Source organism: Passer montanus, unplaced genomic scaffold (assembly GCF_014805655.1).
Source record: "Passer montanus isolate IOZ18808 unplaced genomic scaffold, ASM1480565v1 scaffold21, whole genome shotgun sequence".
NCBI lineage: Eukaryota > Metazoa > Chordata > Aves > Passeriformes > Passeridae > Passer > Passer montanus.
Window position 1 is genome coordinate 6,804,748 of NW_024366703.1, and position 21,278 is coordinate 6,826,025.

The window sequence follows — 21,278 nt, forward strand, 5'->3', positions numbered from 1 at the left end:
ATTATCTTGAACTGTTCATTCAGAATCAAGCCTAATGCCAGCAAGGCATAAAATAAAGGAGGCTACATTCCCTCTGATACCAGCTCTGATTTCAAACAACAATTAAAATACAGGGTACAATTTGGACAGGCCTGAGCAAATACTTCAAGAGAACAACATTACTTTAACAATTTCAACTGGTAGTCTTAAATGAATGTCACTTTTGATGGATCTGAATGAAGACATGGGGAACATAGAAAGAAACTTGTCGTGGAGAAATATTTGAGTACAGACAAAGGAAGAAGACAAAACACAGAAGATATTAGCAGCACTGTGGGCTGAAGCAGATCCTTCAAAGTGTTTCTGTGCAGGTGTATGATTCACTTCATTTTTGTCATTTATCTGGAAAATAAATCATGAAGTGCTACATGCTGGGAATGACAATGTGAAAAACATCTTGTAATTCTTAAGCTACAAATGTCCACATCATCCAAAGTAAAACATGGAAAGGAGGGCAAACTTTTGAGCAGACTGAGCTTCTCTTCAGGTCAATTCTATTTGTGAAATACCAGGAGTGAGTTGAAAAGGCTCTGTACTGGATGCACTGCTTTGGAGGTGTGTGCCATACTGTGACACAGGATGCACACACTCAGTGAAGGTCAGCCCCCAGCAGTTCAGCATTACTTTAGTAAAAATAGAGCCTAAATTCAATCCAAAGTCACCCAACAGAACTAGTGCCTTTTGCTTCCTCACTAACACTTTTCTAAACTGAAGAGAGGAGAGTGACCACTCAGGTGGTCAGTTTTCCATCCTTCAAATACTTACAGTTTTTTAGTGATAACTCCATCAATCTGTCTAAGATCTTGGTGGAAACACAATGGTCAGAATGAATAGACATCATCTGTGAGGAGAGAAGAATTTATGCATCAAAAACCAAGCAGCATGATGGCATCAGTTTTCTTTTAATTAGAAAAAAACCAGGACAAAAACAACACCAAACTTCCCTGCAGAGTAAAATCAGTAACGGATTTAAAAACAAACAAAAAAACTAACCCCAAAGCTTCTAAAGCAAGATACACCAATCAGAACAGAATACTGTGAACACTGATTATTTCAAGCAGTGCAAAGATTATATGAATACTGTAAAATTAATTATCTACAGTATCAGAATGCTGTAACCCCATGTTGGTTTATAAACAAGTTCTGAGGGTTAGGAGAATAGAAAGTATCACATACTCCTTAGGAACCCATTTGTATCTGTGATCAAATTGAGCTCCCTGAGCAGGAGTGAAGGCAACAGAGTTAACCACATCCTTTTCCAGTCACAGACAAGTTGGACATATGCAATACTAAATCCAAACAATGAATTCTTAGTTTTTCACATAACTCTTAACTACAAAAACATGACTATGAAGTACAGTTCAGGTTTCTTGGAGCACTTCACTGGCCCAACAAAAACTTCTTTTTCTCCCCCAAGTGCTGGACATTTCCTGCTCTGTAAGTGATCTCAACTGGCTCACACTTCTTCCTTATTAGTGGAACACCAGAGCTCACAGAACGGGGGAAAGCAATTTTTTAACTGCCTGGAGGGAAGAACATGGAAAAGCAAAATGTTTTGCTTTTGGCAAACGTAGAAAGCCAGTCAACAGACTGAAGCTGCAATTACCCAGGTGGTCCAGATTTCTTTTTTGTTTCAGGTGCAGTTAGAATGTGGCAATTAATAACAGAATGGAGACTGGAGGGAGGCATTTCTGTGAGTAACAGCACTGTGTAAATTCCTGGTGATTCAGACACTGAGGCATATCTTGAAAGGAGAGAGTCACCACATTTCCTTTGTGAATGACTCCAGGCTTCTTCCTGAGCCATAAGATAATTTTCATTTGGAAAAGGTATCTGATAATGCTGGTATCACTGATGACTTAGAAGATGATATATGTAGAAAATGGTACTTTTGCACTTTTATATACTGCAGCATGTACTGTTTTTCTAAGAGTGAAAGGAAATAAGATTAGCATTTGCTCATGATTTGGCCCACAGCACCTCTCCTCACTTACTGTGTCCTTTTTCAATGCAGTAGTATATATGAACATGCAGCTTTGCATTCACTCAGAGTGTGGAGAAAAGCCTCTCAATTCTTTTACCCCTAGTGACAATCAAAGTATTTCACATGGGAGAACAAATCAGAATCCGGGGGAAAAAATAATCTGATTTAAAAGTTATTAATGGAACAGATTCACAAGCTGCTTCAACTGGCTTCCAGGAAAAATATTAGACATGCACAGAGTCATGATAACTGCATGAAAAGCACAGACTTACCTGGAACAGCCACTTCAGAATTGGTATGGGACACAATGTATCACGGTAAGCAGAACTTAGAATGCCATTAACAACTAAAAAAAGTTGCTGTGTTACACTAGAACTGTAAGAGAAAAATGGGGCAAGGAAAGAGGATAAAAATTGATTAGAGGTTGCATCATCACTTTCACAAAAACATATGAACTTCCTCACCCCTCAGATCATCATCAACAGCAAATAAATATCTGAATATGCAAAACAGATGTTATTCTTATACTGTTACTTATATAAAATGTCATAGTAATCAAGCCTTGATTTTTAATAGCAATCAACTTTACAAGTGTCCTTTAGAACAAATATCTTTCCCTCTATAAAGCCATACTATACAGTCTGGAAACATCTGCATTATTAGGAAATAATAGTTTCAAACATTGATTTACACCATTGGACTATGAACCACTATGCCTGACTACACAGACAGCCTGCTATGCTCAATGAGACTATTTAATAAAGATTTTTAACTGTCCAATGACCTTTACCAACATTTTCAGAATAAGAAAGAAAATATATTGTTTTCAAAATTTTTAAAATTCCCTTTTAAATAAAGGGTCTTGAGGGCAAACTAGTGCAATTAAAATCCCACAGACTAATCTCACTGTGCAAATTTGTGGGGTGCAAACAGTAGCTCTTGGGATAACAAAGTGTGCCATTGCTATTACAATTACTGGAGCCTTAGTCACCAGGATGAGTTCAGTTGGTCAGAGCAGGGTGCTGGTAACACCAATTTCATGGGCTCAAATCCCATATGGACCATTCCCTAAGAGTTGGACTTGATGACCCCTGTGGGTCCCTTCCAACTCAGGATATTCTATGATTCTTCTTTAGAAAGTTAGGGACATCAGAAGCAGCTGAATTAAAGATATCCAGTTTCCCACACACCCTTCTTTAGTCTCCTCTGTTCTCTCTATCTGCTAAATCAGGTAACTCTGTCGAGAGATCTGTGTCCTAACTCCTACATACCCCTCTACCTGCCTGACTGGTAAGACCTCCATGTGCCAGCTGGGCAGCCAGTCCGTGCCAGCTGTGCCAACTGGGCTGAATGCATAAGCAATTAAATCATAATTGCCTTCTGCAAGGGATGATCAGTTTAATCCTCACTCCTCTAGTCACTGATTCACAAGATGCTTTTGAAGCTCATACCCTTGTGATATTCAAAGCATTAATAGAAAGGCCTGAAGCCAAAGGAGTGTATCACAAACACCACTTCCTCAAGAGATGAAAAGTCACTCTCCTCCTCTTCACACCCACAACCACACATACACATGTGCATAAAATCCTTTGAGTAACTGAATTCTCTCAGTTCCTCCAGTGCATGTTTGGAATAAAATACCAAACGAAATAACCGGAAATTTTCAGGATTTACACTTGTGGCATTAGGCAAGTATTTGTCCAGCTAATTGTAGTGTGAGAGCCTCATAAATACAGAGCAGAAATGCCTGTGGGATACGGAGCAGTTGTTTGAGTACACACAGACAGTGGCTCAGTGACAGAATCTAACAGATGGCAGAGAACCTGACCTCTGCAATCCTCAGATGGAGCCCCAAGGGGCAGGCCCATCCCGGACGGAAGCACCAGAAGTCTTTCAGCAGACATATGTAACACTAGAAGGTCACAAACAGGTAACCACAAAGTCTTTCAGTCTGCACATGGTTAAGCTTGTGTTCACTATAACATTTCACTTCTGCTTTTGTCTCCCACAAACTGGTAAGGTTAACAACGACAGCCCAGTGTGGCAGAAATATGGAAGAGGCCAGAACAGCTGTTTTTCCCCATGTCTCATTTAAGAGGTTTTTCAAGAATTCCACAGGAGGAAAGAAGGAAGCTTCAAATTACAATTTACTGTTCTGTAAAGCTAACCCAGAAAGGAAAATTCCAAGGAAGGGGAACCAGTCTTGCCTATTTAGTAAGACAGCTCATTTTCATGCAAAGATTAAACAATACCTTAAAACTGCTAAAATAACAAGAAAATTGTACAAGTAAACACAGCAAAGTGAAAAGCATTCTTACTTCACAAGCAGATATTCTATACGATTCTGAGGGACCAAGTGAAAATTCCTCAAGTCAAGGTTATGTTGAGTGAAGATTTTCCCAGCAGCTGATAAATCAAATAAATCTTCTCCAGGGTGTTTGTCAGGTATAACATAAGTTGCTACTGAAAATCTCTTTATAAACGCCCTGTAAAATTCAAAATTGCTTTTATCAATTCAAACACTGAGAAGCTATCTGCTGCTTGAGAAGGTTATTTGCAGGTCATGAATGCATCAGTGTTATGTGAAAGCTGAATTGTTAGAATACAGTTGCACCCAAGGAAATCCACCCAACCCCAAAAAATTTTAATATGGTTCTCATTAAACATATTGACAATTGTTGGAAACAGAGAGAGGTTAGGGAAAAGAAGGGTTAGAAAAGCAGAGATCAAGATTCCATTGGTTTTGGAGTTGCAAGGACCTGTGTTCTTCCAAGAGATCATCTCCACTGGCATTGTCCTCTTTTTCTCCATCTGAAGCATTGTCCTCTCTTTCTATGTCTTCCTGTAACTGTTTTGCTATTTCCTCTAACCTGAAATAACAGCAGCAGCAGAGCACAGCATCACCATTTCATATTTACAACACAGTCAACAAAACCCAAGCTCTGAATGTGAACCCTGGAGTCAGGAGCCGTTTACAAACAGCAAAACCATTTGAGGCATTGCAGCTGTGTAAAACCCAAGCATCTTGCTATTCCAAGACACAAAGTGATTTTTTCCCAAAACCTAATGAATTTCTAACAGCACAATCAATCACTGGTTTGTCAGACACAAATACTCAACCAACCTCTGATAAAGTTTTTGTAATTACACAAAACTTTCGATCTTGTGGTTGAGTGTTTGCCTTTTTCTAAGCACCAAACAAGTATTTTATTTGTTAAACACTATTAGTTAGGGGAGTATCTGCTACTCCATGGGCAGTCAGCCCATGGTTACCAGGGTCAAATTCTTTAATCCAAACAGTTAATCACATAAGCAGTTAAACACATAGACTCATCACCACCACTTGCCATTAACACATAAACCACATTTCACTTCCTACCCAAAAGATCTCTTGTAAGAATACTCATTAGTTCTGTCCACTGACCTGTGTAACTACTCAGACACCCGTAGCCTGCAAAATTTGGCAACCAATACTGAGCTGCAAATGCTTTTGAAAAAACTAGTGCAGTCAGTCTACATAAATATTTCTATTTCATGCCTGACCAGCAGCTGCTAGCTGGCTCAGTGACCTAAAACGAAGGCATCAGTAAATTTAGCCTGGCTCTTCAGGGGTAAACAGATGTATCACAAATCATTCCTTGTTGCTATGAAGGAGCCTGTCATTCAGCTTTTACCATTTAAGCAACACTTGTAGGTCCTGTCAGCTCAGTTGTATGTTGGTGGCACCAGCAGGCAAAGCTTAGCTTGCTGCTAATCAAACTCCATCAGTTCTGGGGAGGCAAGGCAAATCCAAGCTTCTACAACATCATCCTGCATTTTCAAACCAGCTTTAAGAAACAAACCTTCTAGATTCTTCTTTCTCCTTCAAGAGATGATCTAAGCTGTTCACATAGGACACCTTGCTTATAACAGGAGTCTTAGAAAGCTGTAAATGAAATAGCAAGACATTTAAAAAATACCACAAGCCATCAACTCATCATTAGACAATAATCAAAACAGAAATCTCTCCTAATTTTAATAATATTTTACACACAGATATAAACCTAAAGGAGACCCTGTGAAACAGGATGATTATCAGTTTAGATTTCTCAGTCCCTTGACAATTTTGCATAATGGTCAAATCTTTCTCAATGACTAATTTAGAAATAATTGCTTCACAGTGGATCTGAGCAGTGAAGCAAGTCTCTGCATGTCTGGGGCTGACCTTCACCAAGAACATTACCATCAGAAACCTTTTACCTCACAACACTACTATTATTATCATCCACTGAGACTCTGGGAATCCCCATTCTTGTGCATGAGACAAGAACCTCCAAAAATTACTCGGTTCTTTTGCTTACTTTTACAGAGTCCCTAGAGGGCAAAACTCCAGTGTTTGCTAAATGACCTCTAAATTAATCAAACAAAACAAAACTTCCAATCAAAATCCCAATACAAAACAAAATTAAGGAGGTAATAAACATAACACACAAAACATTTTAACAAATTTTGCTAGTGGCTTTGTTTTCAGTAGCCAGCCTTTTATTCAGCTTGTAGCAGATAACAGATTTGAAAACTTTTATGGCCATGATTCCATTCTTTGGAAAAGCACAGCTCTTTTGACACCACCCTGATATTGTCATCTCTTAAATGTAACAAGCAGCATGTCTTTGTGTGGGAAATCTGCAAGACTTCTTAGCTGATTTTATATTTGGTTAATATCTGTCAAGTAACTGTTGAACAAACGAGGAATCAAAACTTTATTCCAATGTACACATACATCCTTTCTTACAAGAGAAGAACGTGGATATACACAAAAATCATGGTCATGGAAATGTTGGGGTTGTTCTTAACTGTTCTGCCTTACTTGGCCATTAATTATATCAGGAACAGTCCAGCCAGATTTTGTGGTCACACACATGTCCCACAAGCATTTGCTGCATGTGTTTATCAGGCTTAACCATTAATCAGGTAGTCATGTTGGCTGAGATTGTGAAATACATATGAAACCACACCAGTCTGATCTATAACACTCTTGATTACAGAATCATAAGAACACATAAATAATTATGGCTGCTCAGCATCTGCTCATGGAGATGGTAACTCAGTCAACAAATAAACCCTATCAGAGATTGAAAGGCATGAGGAGAGGAGAAGGCAGAAGAGAGAATTCATACAGGTATTCTGCTGTTTGTTTTCCACTCTAGAAACTAGTGATGGGCTGACCCAGCCAGCAGCTAAGCACCACACAGCTTGGTCATCTCACCAGCCAGTGGTGCAGGGCAGTGTATACAGGTATTCTGCTGTTTGTTCTCCACTCTAGAAACCAGTGATGGGCTGACCCAGCCACACAGCTTGGTCATCTCACCAGCCAGTGGTGCAGGGCAGTGAAAAGAAAAGCAAGAAAAGCAAAGAGAGAGAATTCATGGGTCAATATAACCACAGTTTAGTAAGGGAAAAGGCAAAAGCAAGAAAAGAAAAAGCTACACAAGCAGTCACTCAGCACCTCTGACAAGCAGAGGGATGCCCAGCTACACTCTGAGCAATGGCTACATGCCAGACCAAATCCCCCCACCTGGTTTTTTGATTGCTGAGCATGACATTATGTGGCATGGAATATATCCCTTTGGTCATCCAGGGTCTGTTTTCCAGGCTCTGTTCCCTCCCAGCTTTTTGTCTGCTCTGTGGGGGCAGCATGGGAAGAAGACAAAGCCTTGATGCTATGCAAGTAGTGCTCCACAATAGGTAGAAAACTGGTCTATTATCAACCCTGGTTTTTTCTGAAACACACAGCATCATATAGCTGTTATAAAGAAAATTAATTCCAGCCCAGCCAGGCTCAGTATGAAATCTCTGTTTAAACACAGCCATTTCCAACCTGTACCAACTGTCAGGACTGCCACACTAAGACCCACTGCAGGACCTTCCCTATTAAAACATCATTTTATAATAAAACTTCAAAACCACTACCTATTTGACAAGCTCTTATTGAACAAATGAGCTAATTTTAAAAACACCAATTCATCACCATAAAATCCTGTACACAGGGATTCAAAGATATAGTCTATGCCTTGTGATCAGAATTCATCCAGCTTTTTGAAATCCTAAAGTACTTCCAATTTCCATTAAATAGAACCTCAAAGAAAACACCACACTTACTCATACCCAGATCTCTGCCAATCACAGACTGTGGCAAGGGTATATGACTGGAGTCTAGCACACAGATCTCTAAATGTCTACATCAGTTTCCTCCAGTTAATTTCAGCTCATCAAAACCTCACCTGACCAGGAAAATAAAAACATTAGACTGCACACATTTTCTAAACGTAGCCTCCTGCCTTTGGGAGGGTGAAATAGCAAAAACAGAACTCCTAAAACCAACCAGAAGGGACAGAGCTAAATCAATCTGGCTGCACAGACCATCTTTCAGCCATTCCCAGAACAAGCAAAGTAACAAGCACATCCCTGCTCCAACCACACTGTAACTGTACAGCAGCACAGGACCTTAAGCCAAGTAAGCAGTTTTGCAGGCAAATAATTCTGAAATATCATGCATTATGAATAAGGGAGAAAATCATAAAAACACAACATAAAGCTGATTATGTGCTATCTCATTATACTCTGCTATAGCTTTAATGGGATAATAACGAGAATCAGCAAGAGGTGGCTGAGTGTTTGTACATTTTTGACTAAAATTAATGTAAACTAACTGTTACCAATCAGTCACACACATCCTGACTGAATAGGTACTAGAAGATTACTGGACATCTCAGCTGCTGGAGCAGCTTGTCATTTGTTTATAAAACTGAGCTGAATAGCAGAAATTAGTTCTGTGGCCCACCTGAACAAGCTGCAGATGGAACAGGTGAGGTTGGAAGCAATTTTCTTTTTGAGTACAAGATGTCTCCATTAACTGGGCCACCATCTGTGTTTTGGTGGTATATAACTACTATATAAAATTTCATTCTCCTAAATTTTGAAATATGGGATAATAACCTAGCACCCACTGGGCCTTGCACTCTGTTAAATTCTGTATTATTTTTCTTGCAAATAACATCTGTAAAAGAATACTTGAAATAATGTGTTTTTCTGTTTTTTAGCCAACTTACATGAAGCTTAAGTAATGGAGTTACAGTGTCCTGAGAAGCATTGTCAAAGGAGTCTTCCAGGGTTTTTGCCTGTGGTTTGAGACTTGAACTAAGCATTCTTTGCAGTGGCATTAATGCTTCTTCTTCATCATCCTCATCTAGAATGGATTCCAAAATGTCATCTTCGCTCTCAGAGCTGCTTTGCCATTTTCTGCTCAGCTTGGATTTGTGTGTAGAGTTCCTTTTAACTTCCAGTTCTTGTGAGGATTGTGAAGACTCGTGGCTGCTGTCCACAAAAGGCTCTTCCAAAGGCAATGAAGGGGGAACACCTTTGCCAGCCTCTGGGGACAGTCCAAGTGTGCCAGAGATTTCCATTCTACAGGAATCAGAAGTATTTTCAGAAATCTCAGGGACTGTATTTGAAAAACTGTAGCTGGGTTGAACACTGCATCCTTTATTCCGTTCATGTCTTTCTGGTCTTTTATCTTGCTCTTTCCTAAAATCCAATACCTGAGATAAGCCAGCAACCTGGAGAGGGGATTTCATGCCTTTTGTTTGTGTTAAGTGGTGGGGAGAAGGCAACACAGTACTTTTTTCCTGAGAAAAAGGAAGGGACTTTTCCAAGGAAAAGCACGAGTTAGCCAGCTGCAATTGATTCTCTTTGGTATCCACAACAGAAATGTGGTTATTTTTAGCAGGACTGTGAGCAGAATATGAAGGTGACAAACCTACAGTGGAGTAATTATTTTTCTCCTTTTCATTGCTCGAGTTGAGGAATTCCTCTGAAAGAGTCAAATCATGTCTAGACAGGGCAGCAGGCTCCTTGAGTTGCAGAACATCATCATGAGGAGACTTCAAAAAGATGTTTTTTACAAAGCCACACCTCCAATTTTTGCATTTTGATGGTCTACTAAAATCAGGGTCGTTCACTTCAGATTGCTCTGGACTATCTGCATCCACACCCATGGCAGAGTGTTTTCTTTTCCCAGAAGAGTCTCTTGGTTTGGATAGCCCAAAGGACAACTTAAGGAAGTGTGAAGGGCTCTTTGGTGCACCAGAGGCCATCTCAGATGATGTTCTAAATGCATGTGGAGATGTCTCATGTTCTAAAACCTGTGTTAGCCTTAGTTGAGATGGGTCATCTATAAAGTGTTGGAGAAAAAGATAAAACATCATTATCAAGTAAAAAAAAAAAATCAAAATAATAATGCTAATTGTCTTAAAAAATAAACATGTAACAGCTTTCCATTTTAAAAATTAACTTCTGTTTTTAAGTCAACTAGGACTAGAGCAGCAAACAGTCTGAGTTTCCACAGCCAAAGACCCCCTTTATTTTTCTTTTTAAAGTTTATCTTCCTACTGACCTACCTCAAGCTTTTTAGATTCCATTCTACCACAGAACAAAATTATGTGGTTAAAAAAGGTCAAAAACCAAAACCAAAAAACCATCTCAACTTTAGTGGTTGGTTCAACAAGAATATTTTTTCTGGATTAAACGAAAAGGCACAATTTATTAACCACCACAGAAAGTGTGGATTATCCAAAACACAAGAGAAACCATAAAAAAAACCAAAATCTGGGATCAAAGTTTTAAGACAATGACATATCACAAATCCTAATTCAGTCACAATCAACACATTTCACACTAAAATCCTAAATTACTTTTGAAGCTATTAAAACTTGCCATATATTAGAAATAATATTGACTATTCAGTAGCAATTATTTTTTTAGTAAAAGAAAATAGAAAACAATTTCAAGAAAAAAAGCCATTAAAAATAGACATGAAGTGATGAATTTGATTAATTAATTCTATATTAACAGCAATGCTCATACCTGGGGCAATCTCCCTTGAACCAAAAGGCAATTTTCTTACAGGACATCCATTTCCCTAAAAACAAAGACAGAGAGAGGGAAAAAAGTTAATTGTATACTTTTAAAAAACAGTGTTGAACCTAGCACAGAGTTAGTTCCACACAACCCCAGAAACATGTTAACGGACCTTATTTCAAGACAAATTTTAAACACAGCTGCAAAGATCTCTCCAGAACCAAATTCTATATTTTTAACTTCAGATTAAAAGTGACCTGCAATTAAATACTACATTTGCAATAGGACCACTCCCATCTCTATCCAAATACTGTGGCTTAAATGCATAAACCTGAACTGCTCTTAACTGCAACTTCTAAATAGAAGAAATTTGCCAGTCTGCTCACTAAGCTACATTGTAAGAAAACACAAGATAAGGCATTTAAGATAAAGGCATCTTTTGCTACAAAATACAATTTCAAGTTACAATTTCTATTGCATTTCCATGCTTGCATCTACCCAGAATATCTCCCCTGCTTTTAAAACAGGATTTTTCACTGACTGTAGAATGATTAAGGACCAGCTTACCCAAGCATGACCTAAAACTTACAAAGGAAGAGCAAGAGAACATAAAATCATGTTACATTTGAAAAAGGCAGCACCAAGAATCTGATCTTACTGTGTAAAATTTTAAAAATCTAAAAGTTCATATGCACGATGGGTCAGTGATTTCCACCCTGAATAACTGATACAAAACATTTGTTCCTTAGAATGGCTTTACAGGATGTGGCTTAGATTGTTTCCATTTCTGCTTCTCCCATTCCCTTTCTCTGCAGAGAGCTTCCAGTGACAACCCAAATGCAGAATCAGTAGGAGAGCAGGCCAGTGGGGAAACCTGGCTTGAGCACAGAGATGTGGTGTTCACAGTGCCATTTTTCCAGGCCAGGCTTTTCAAATATCAGCTTCTGCAGGTGAAACCCATCTGTCAGAGTCTGAGCTGGAGTCTGTGAGATCCATGCAGTCATTCTTCTCTGCCCAACTATCTCCATAAGACAATGGAGCTCTCCTTAAACCCAGACACTTCTCATTTCTTCCCTGTTCTGGTTAGGCAGTCTTTTCCTTTTTGGTCAAGAAATGCACCTGAGATCCTGCAGCAACGAGGAGTTTCTGAATCACAACTTTTAGCTACAATGAACCCAGGGCCCTGCCCACTCTGCCATTCTCTGACATGTTTGCACTGTCCTTTCCTCAATTCTTCTCCAAAAGACACCTACCACAGGACTCATTTGGTGTTTGGTCTGGCATCTTTTTCTTCTGACCTTCCTTGGAGAAGGTGAATTCCTTTCAAAACCTTCAGTGCATAAGACTGACAGTCCCATTCCTTCATCTTTTACATTTCCTTTGTCTGGTGAGGACAGCACAGTTCTGTCTTTATGGACATGGTGTAGGAGATAAAAGACCAATTATTCACAAAAACTATATTGGGAAAAAAAACCCTAAAAACAAAACAACAAACCTTATTATAGTGTATTACTTGATATTTTCTCTCTCTATCCCATGTAATCCAAAATTAATTAACTTAATCATCCAGTTTTGCTAATGCCATGCAAAGAATCACATGACCCAAGAGGCAGCTTCAGTTGTTATAAACAATCTGGCTTAAGCATGAGACAGGACTTGAAATAATAATTACATCACTATTTAAAGAAATTAAGTTAAACAGAAAATTGTTATTTTCAGTTACATTATTAGAAAAAATTTTAATGTGCTCATTTTGACATATTTGGTAAGCTATACTCATTATGTTGCTGCTCCACTGTGGAATGAAATTGAATTATCATTCTGCATGCTTACATAATTAAAATTCATATAAATGTCTTCCACTTAGAAAAAAGCATAGTTACCTTGACTTAAAACTGGCTTGAAGAACTCCGTAATCAACTGGTTTCTGAAGAGAAAACATAACTTATCTTTATAAAAGAACAATAATTAAATGGCCATTCAGTGAATGTTACATAATTAAAATACTGTAAATTATTTCTACAGATTTTCATTAATGCCAGCAGCTCCTATATCTGATAAATCAGAAAAAGCATCATCATCTTCACTTTCTAGCCTTCACTCTGCTTGGCTAATGAAGTTAAACAGTTTCCTCACTCAAACAGTTTTCTTTATAATCCTGGTAAAACTTCACCACCCTCCCACCTTAAACTAAACTGTCCTGAATTGTCCTGGCCTCAGCTGCACCCGGGATGCTGGGTGAGACCTCCCCAGCACATTTTGTGTGTCATTGAACAACCTCCCCACGTCCACCAGCACTCTGAGCTGCTCACCCAAGTGAGCATCTCACCAGCTCCCAACAGAGGCAGCAGCCACAGCCACCCACACGGTAACTGCTGCCTTTGAGTCAGAGGTTTTCTCTCTGGCAAGAACAAGTGGGGCACGAGAACACCAGGGTGCTCTCCACTGAAGAATACTGCTTCTAAAAACGGGCAGATTGGCTGAACAAGGTGCACTTTGAACAACAAAATACATCAGAATCTGTGAACTTGGTATCTTCATTTCCTCCACACAGCCTGCTAAGGACCTTAAGGCTGCACTGAGTGCCTGCTTTGGAAGGGTCTGAAGTTCTAACAAAATTGACGTGAGAACACTTGGTCATGTTGTTGCAAGAACAGGAGAGGTTGGTTGCAAGTTTTGTTTTCTTTCTGTACCTTCCAAGGCAAAGTTACATTGTTATTGCCTGAGTAACAGTGATAACCAAGGCAAAACCTACTTCAGAAACTAAGCTAACATATTCAAGTACCCATACATGACTGTGTCCCCAAAGATTCAGTAACCATTTTTGAAGTTTAGGCCAGAAGAACCCACTGCTCACTTGTACAAAATGAAATTAATTTGGATCTAATTTTGAATCTTTAAGCTTGTAACCATCACTTTTTCATTTTCTGACACAGCTTTTGCATTATTAGCACCTACAGAAATACAAAAAGCTGTTTATAATGCACTGATACTTCCTAAATCAGGATACTGGCAAGCAGTGATATTTGAAGATACTGTAACTCAGTGAAAAGTAACCTGTAACAAGAATCAGTGAGTGCACAAAACTGGGTTTGGCTTACCAAAGAAAGCAAAGAAACTACTTGTCAGAGACTGGCTGCCTCCAGCTTCTCCCAGCTCAGTTTGACATAGGAAAAATATGTGTGTTCCTCCCACATGCTACAGCAACAGTGTTAAATTTTGGACACCAGGCTCTCAACTCCATCAGACAGGTCTACTGGCACTAATCAATTACCTGGTGGTAGCTTAACCTGGTGCCTCAAAAAAGGGACAACAAACAGAAATCCCTGGGCAATCTAAACTACCCACTGGTCCAGACCAATAGTGATTTTAGGGTCTGGGGTCTTGTCAGTCTTCCTTGGTTCACTGTTTTGCTACCCAGTGGTGCTCTGTGGTCATATTCACACCTTCTTCAGCTGTTCCAGGGGGAATTTCAGTTGGTTCTGTGCTCATGTTGTAAATATGGTTGTTACTGTTCATGTACCACTATTTATGGGCTGTCCACTCCAGCTATTAATTTTAAAGTAATATTTAAGCCATTAACATTGTCTAGTCTAACAACTGTTAATGTTCAGGTTGTTAGCCCCAGGTTTTGCTGAAATCCATCTCTGACTTACTCAGCAGAGCCTTGTAGTCAAGTGAAGCTCAGCTTGCAGCCTAACAACTCTTGCTGCTTCTATCACTCAGCTACTTTCAAATAAGAGAAAAATTTCAACACAGGCTCCCTGTATTTCAGTTCAGCATAATCCATCTCTGACTTACTCAGCAGAGCTTTGTAGCTCAAGTGAAGCTCAACTTGCAGCCTAACAACTCTTGCTGCTTCTATCACTCAGCTACTTTCAAATAAGAGAAAAATTTCAACACAGGCTCCCTGTATTTCAGTTCAGCAGAAGAACAAAGCCTTAAAGGCAGGTTTATTCACTATTATTGCTGCTGACCGATTTGTTTGTCTGCCCAGACCTCCTTGCACTCCACACTGGCCTCACCTGCAAAGCCCTCTCCACCTCGCATTCCTCAGGACACACCCGGTGCTTGCTTGGACTGCTCTCAAGCTGCGCCATCAGACCTTTCCACACTGCCTATCCTTCCAAACCTGTCCTATTTTCCTAACTAAACGACTGTACTTCTTTCTTCCCTTCTAAAGCCCCATCTGCACATGAAGCACGGCTGGCAGGCCACATCTCATCTTCAGTTACCACCCAGATTCCTCTGTGCACCCAAATCTTGAAGACAAGCTGTGAGGGACAGAAATGTTAAAGGTCATTTTACTCAAGCAATATTGCTGAGGCCCAGGTTTGCACCCCACAATGGAAGGAGAGGGTTTTTGTGTGGTGCTGAAACCTCTGATGTGCCTAAGATGGGAGGGGTGTACAACCATCACCAGAGGATGATCACGACAAAACCAGCTGGGGCTTGAGCCAGGTAAGGGACAAGGACGATAAGGCACAGACGCCGTGGAGGTGGGAAAATGCTTTTTATTACACCCATTACACAACTGGCTCAGGTGTAAAACAACACCCCCCCATCCAGGGGGAGGTGTTGGCATATTCACACTTAGGCTGAAGGTATTTATCCCTCCTGATAAGGCATAATGTGAGAAACACCAGTCTAAGATGGGGTCATAAACCATCAAAGACCCCCGAAGTGCCCCAGACTCATCCCTGGGGCCTTGCAACAGACAGTGTTAAATTCACCCTCTCCAAGGGAGGTACCTGGGCATTCCCACCTGAACATCCATTAACCCACTGAGCTCCAGAGTTTGGGGGCTTCCCACATCCCTGCCTGACCAAGTACCACTTTGACACTGGAATTGCAACAATCAAGTCTCATCACTGGATCCATGGTGGTGATCTCTGCAGTCTACTCCTATCCTTGCTTTTTCTTTCTTTTCCTTATATATTTCCTTAAGTGGTATTTTTATACTTTTATATTGTCATATTAATAGAGATAATAACCAAAATGGCTACATATCTCATTTCAACTGCAACCACATGATCCTAAAATAAACCCTATGTGTGCATATATATAAACACCAGGTATTCATGTTCTTTCTCCCTAATCTACCCCAAGGGAGTGATTAACCTCAGTTACTCTGGCCTTCAGGGGCAGCTTGTAACAAAACCAAAACCCAAGGACTTCTGCCATCTCTGTCCTTGTTTCCACAGCCACTGATTCCAAATGACTGCTTACATCCTTCCCATAGTGTTCTTTTTGCTGTCTTTTATTATAAATCCAAGAGCTTTGTAACAAAATTTCGGGTTATTCCATAATTAAACAAAACAACAGGGAAGGAAGACACTTCTCTTCTTCAAGTTTAATGTGAATGAAGAGATGGTGAGTGATTTGTCTCAGGTGGCTCGTTTGGAAGTGCTAATCCAGCAATATTTTCTGCTTTGCGTTTGTAACTCTGCTTTTTGGAGTGCAAGGGCTAGGAACTGTCCAGCCAAAGTTCTGTATCGCGTCTCAGACAAGGAAGTGTACTAGAAACTTCAGACAAAAGCAAAGGGTGGGGAAAATAAAAACAGAAAGAATTCAATGCACTACAAGGAAGAACATGAAAAAGAACTGGGCTGTCCAACTTGCCTTTCACATACATGTGAAAGTACAGAGAGAAATGTGATTTTCTATGTGAAAAACTGTTCACAAACAGTTCACAGGAGAATCTCCACCCTTTAGGAGAAGGTTACTGTGTTGCACTCTTTTACTAACATGAAATCACAGGTGTTTAATGTATCTTTCTGCACAACTATACAGCTCTGGTCAACACTTTTCAGCAATATACATAAATTCAGTAAGACCTTTTATCCCAAATAAAAATTATCACACCATATTTTGTGAAATCTCAGCTCCACTGAGACACCAAAAAGACCACTAAAAATCCAAAAGAAAATGCAAAACCCATAAATACATTATCTGACCCGGCAAAAGTAAAAAGCTGCACAGCCAGGAGATAAACCTAACAGACCTTTCAAAACTAAGGACACAGCCTGCATGGAAGAGGGCAGGAGGAAATACTTTCACTTGTCTTAAAAAACAACCCCCTACGCATTTGGTAAAAGCTGTTACTGTTTACAATGACATTCGTGGTTATCTCTGGCTGGATAAAAACTATCCTTTTTAAATCTGTATGGGAAACACTTGCAATAGCTCCGAGATAGCAAATTCCCATACCACAGGGATACGCTACAAAAAGCTACTACATCTTTCATAACAGAGTATCTTGAAAAGCTCTGTGAAAATAACAAAACAAATAAATCACGACAAAACCAGTCAAAACAGAAACTTACATAGAAAAACTCAGTCTTTTAGACAACTGCAACAAAACCGAAATTGCAGTTTCGTTTCACTTTCTCGGGCAAAAAAGCAAGATTGCAATAGTGAATTTCACCCTGTCCCCTTCATTTAAATAACAGTGCCACCAAAGCACAGGATCTGAACAAAGTAAGGTGCCACTAACAGCATAAGAAAATGAGGACTTGTCTCATGCTGCAAGAAACAACACAGCAGCCCCTGAAAAGCCTCAGATCCCCGGCAGAATTTGAATTTCTCGTTAGCAGGCAGGCTTGCCCGGTGTACAAACAGAGTCGCCGGCAGCCCGTGCTCTCCAGGGCAGCGTCCCGGCACCGTTAGGCTGCGGAGCGGAACCGCCCCGCGGCTCCCGGTTGGAGCCGAACCGCCGGAGCCGCGCAGCGCTGCAGGCGGGCCGGGTACCGCCGGGGCAGCGCCCGGCCCGGGGCGCCCGGCGATGAGCTGGAAACGCCCGGCAGAACTTGGCCGGACACTCCCGGCCAGACCCCTCGGCCAACGCCCAGCGGCACCACGTGCGGCTCCGACGGGAGGCCCGGCCGGGCCCCTCGGCGGCCGGCAGCGGCGGCCGCCGGCAGCATCGCCGGGAGCGCGGCTCGAACGCCCCACACGGCCGGAACGCCCGGCGCGGCCGCAGGTCACGGGCGGGAGCTAACGGGCTCGCTCTTCCTTCTTCAATGGGCGCGGGCGCCCATTGGCTGAGCGGCCGCAGCAGCTGCGCCTCCCATTGGGCTCTTTCCGCCGTGGGCAGCCGGATCGCGGCTGTGATTGGCTGCTGCGGAGCGCAAGGCGGGAGCGCCGTTCCGCGTCCGAGGGAGGAAGGGTTGTTTGGCGCCTTGGTCTCGTGCCGGTGCCCCGCCCGCGCTGCCGCTCTCTGATTGGTGCGCTCGGGGCAGGCCCCGCCCCCGCCGCTCCCGGTGTCCCCCCGGTGTCCCGGGCGGGGACAGCCCACGGCCAGAAGCGTCCTGCCAGGAACGCGCCACGGACCGCCGCCGAGCTGCGGGCGTGCGGCTTGCACTGCGTCTGGGAGGAGGTGCGGGCTGCGCATCCCCCTCCGGAGCTGCGAGACAAGGCGGGGAGGATAAAAAGTTGGAATGGCGGTAACTGTTTCAAAATCACCTCCAAACCCTGTGCCGTCCCGGCCTCAGCCTGCTGTGCAAGATTCCCTCTGTGCCTGGACATCGCCCAGAAAAGGCACCCCGGGTGGAATCCCGTGTCCTGCACCACCACCGGCAAACATTTTGGACAAAATCTTGGACTAGGCAGCTGAAGAAGCAGACCTGCCAGCTTAGAGAATGCCAGTACTGCTGGCTGTAATATTCTGTGTAAATTCACACAATTAGTCTGTAAAAACTAGCAGTATCAAAAGCTGCTTTAGCAGTTCAAAGCAGGCACTGCACAGATAGGAGATATCCCTTTTACGTACGGATTGGGCTTTTGTTGGAGGCTTTGTTTAGCACTTTGCCTAAGAGTGGAGATGACCAAAGCCACTGTTTTCCTGATGGTTTTCTTGGATTCAGAAAGACTAAACTTGGCTTTAGGTAAACATCTGGAGAGAATATTTACTGTACCACTGTCAATTGCAATAACCATTTAATCAGTGGAGAGGGTTTGTATCTCAAGGTTGTGAAGCATTTGTGTTTTTCAGAGCCTGCTTCACCCAGGGAATTGAAATGTGGAACTCAACTAGCACACCAGTTCCTTTTTTTGACAGGACAAAAAGCTGGCAGCACTGCATTGATGTGTCAAGGGGACACAGTGTGTAGAAAATACCTGTCTGTACATAATAACTCTACTACATTAATATACACTTTCTAATCAGTACCTAGTTTGCTCACTTTAACTAACACTAATCACAGAATCACAGAATCATGAGGTTGGAAGAGACCTCTAAGATCATCCACATACCCATTCCCACAATCATTTTCATGGAAAACTTCAAATCAGTCTAGGTCAATTAAATTCCATCTATCCTATTCCCTACCTTTTATTTATTCAAGTAGTTCAAAGTTGTGAGTTCCAGGTCTTTCAATATTTAAAGTTTCATTGGCAATAGCCATGCAACACACACAAAATTCCTTTGTCATGACTACAAGGAAAAATCTGGTTTATAGCTTAAGCAAATTAAAAATGGAAATGGCCTTCACCTGTGGCTTCTTCAGCAGACATCCATGATGTTAACATTCACCAAAGCTAATTCCTGTCCTTGATGCTCCCTTTCCATGGGGGCTGTCTCTGGGTAAACTTCCTCTTAATTGCTGATTTTTGTTTCTGTACAGATTAATGGTTCTTGACACAAAGGTTAAACACCAGAAGAAAAGATGAGGGACAATCCACTGCTACTAGGCAATGAAAAGGGCTTTCCTTCAGATTATCACTGTTTCTCTGGCCTTTTCTCCACAACATGAACATGTTGCTCGCTGCATAACAAGCAACAAAAATTTTGTTGGTAGGTTCAGTTAGCTAATCAAGCTGCCACACCTCTCTTATCTTCTTCCACTTACATGTTACGCTGTGACCAAGCTCTTTCAAAGATATTTCTTTTGCATAGATTGAGGGGATTCCTGGATCAGCCTTAAATATTATAATTCTTTCACAGAGTTCTGATGAAGCTAGGGACTGCTCAGCTTTCAGAACAATTAACAGGGAAATGCCTGCTGGGACAGGGGAATAAGAGTCACAGCTTCCATCAGAGGTAAGCAGACAAGGCATGTGACGTCTGGCCAAAATGAGGAAACACTGTTATATTTCAAAAGCTAGACATGCAATCACTCAGTAAACCCCCTTACACTGACTTTCTACTACTTTTAATCTAAGTTCCATGTCGGTGAGTGAACAAATGGAAGGCTATATATCAAAAGTGGCATGCACTAGCAAATCTTCTTTAAAGGGATTTTTATTTAGTAACCAGATAAGTCTGCAGGACCAGCCAATTCACCTAGAAGCAGGGAGCCACACAGCTGTTACTTCAGTGAGGAAAAGGCATCATCACAGCTTGGTGAGAGGGGAACAGGCTTTGTAAAAGCAGAAGAGAGTTAGATGTTAACAGGAAAAGGTGTTGCCACCTTGTCTAAGACCTATGGAGGAAGAAGCAAGATTCGTAGGGAGACAAATTCACTGCAATAACTTGGACTTCTTCAGTAAATTACATGCTAAAAATTGGTTAAAACTAGCTCAAAAACTAGGTCTAGCATCATCAAAAGGAACCCAAAATATGGAACAATGATTTGAAAGCCAGTATTACATCCTTAGTGTTATGCAAGCAGCCCTCATGGGTTTTGACATGTGACTTGGAATCCACAAGCATGAGGGTGTGAAAACATAAAACATGTGACAGTGAGTGAGGAAAATAAAGTCTCTTTAAATGTGACAGTGAGTGAGGAAAATAAGGTCTCTTTAAACTAAACTTCCCTTTTCATTAAGAATCACACTGAATCTTGTTACATTAATTTTTCTACAGGCATAGGTCAGCAAGTGTAGCACACATCTCATCTTCCCAGAGCCTTGTATGCTTTAGAGCACCCTCCCAGTCCAGCACTCCAGCCAGCTCCCCCACCCTGGCCCATATCAGACAGCAGGGATGAGTCCTAGCCTCTTCCTTGGATGTCTAAAGCCAAATCACTGCTAGAAATGCACACAACTGGACAGCACAGGGTGTTAGCCAGAACCATTTCCACTTTAAAAAGTTACTGCTACAGTACACCACTAATTGCTCTCCTCTGAATTCCCTCCAGAAATTCACAGCTCTCCCGAAGAACAAAGTGCAAACCCTTTCACCATAGGAGTCCCACTACAGCAGAAATATCTATCCTCATACCCACAGGACAAACCTGTGTTCACACAGGAGGAAGAGGGGGTTCCCTCACATACAGTTCAGATTTGATGTGGCCTGCAGATCATCTCTGGCAGAGCTGTTGCTGAACAGCCACTCTCCATCTGACAGTCTTGCAGTGCATAACTCACTGCAATTCTTTGTGCCATTCATCAATGCATTCCTGAGACCATTCCTCAAGAT

The 21,278-nt window shown here is 41.4% G+C and overlaps 1 protein-coding gene across 2 annotated transcripts in view; it reads right to left on the minus strand.

Annotated features, from left to right (window-relative positions):
* SLF2 (SMC5-SMC6 complex localization factor 2) overlaps positions 1–21,278 on the minus strand; it is a 65,902-nt gene that overhangs the window by 11,238 nt on the left and 33,386 nt on the right. The window contains exons 3-11 of one of the 2 annotated variants that reach the window (XM_039709245.1): positions 12,802–12,845; positions 12,172–12,326; positions 10,925–10,979; positions 9,112–10,232; positions 5,866–5,948; positions 4,783–4,893; positions 4,342–4,509; positions 2,296–2,398; positions 805–880 (exon numbers count right to left, since the gene is read on the minus strand). In XM_039709245.1, coding sequence (XP_039565179.1) covers positions 805–880; positions 2,296–2,398; positions 4,342–4,509; positions 4,783–4,893; positions 5,866–5,948; positions 9,112–10,232; positions 10,925–10,979; positions 12,172–12,326; positions 12,802–12,845 — 1,916 coding nt within the window. Of the gene's footprint in view, positions 1–804; positions 881–2,295; positions 2,399–4,341; positions 4,510–4,782; positions 4,894–5,865; positions 5,949–9,111; positions 10,233–10,924; positions 10,980–12,171; positions 12,394–12,801; positions 12,849–21,278 lie in introns of those variants that run through there. The other variant, XM_039709246.1, reaches the window with a different exon arrangement.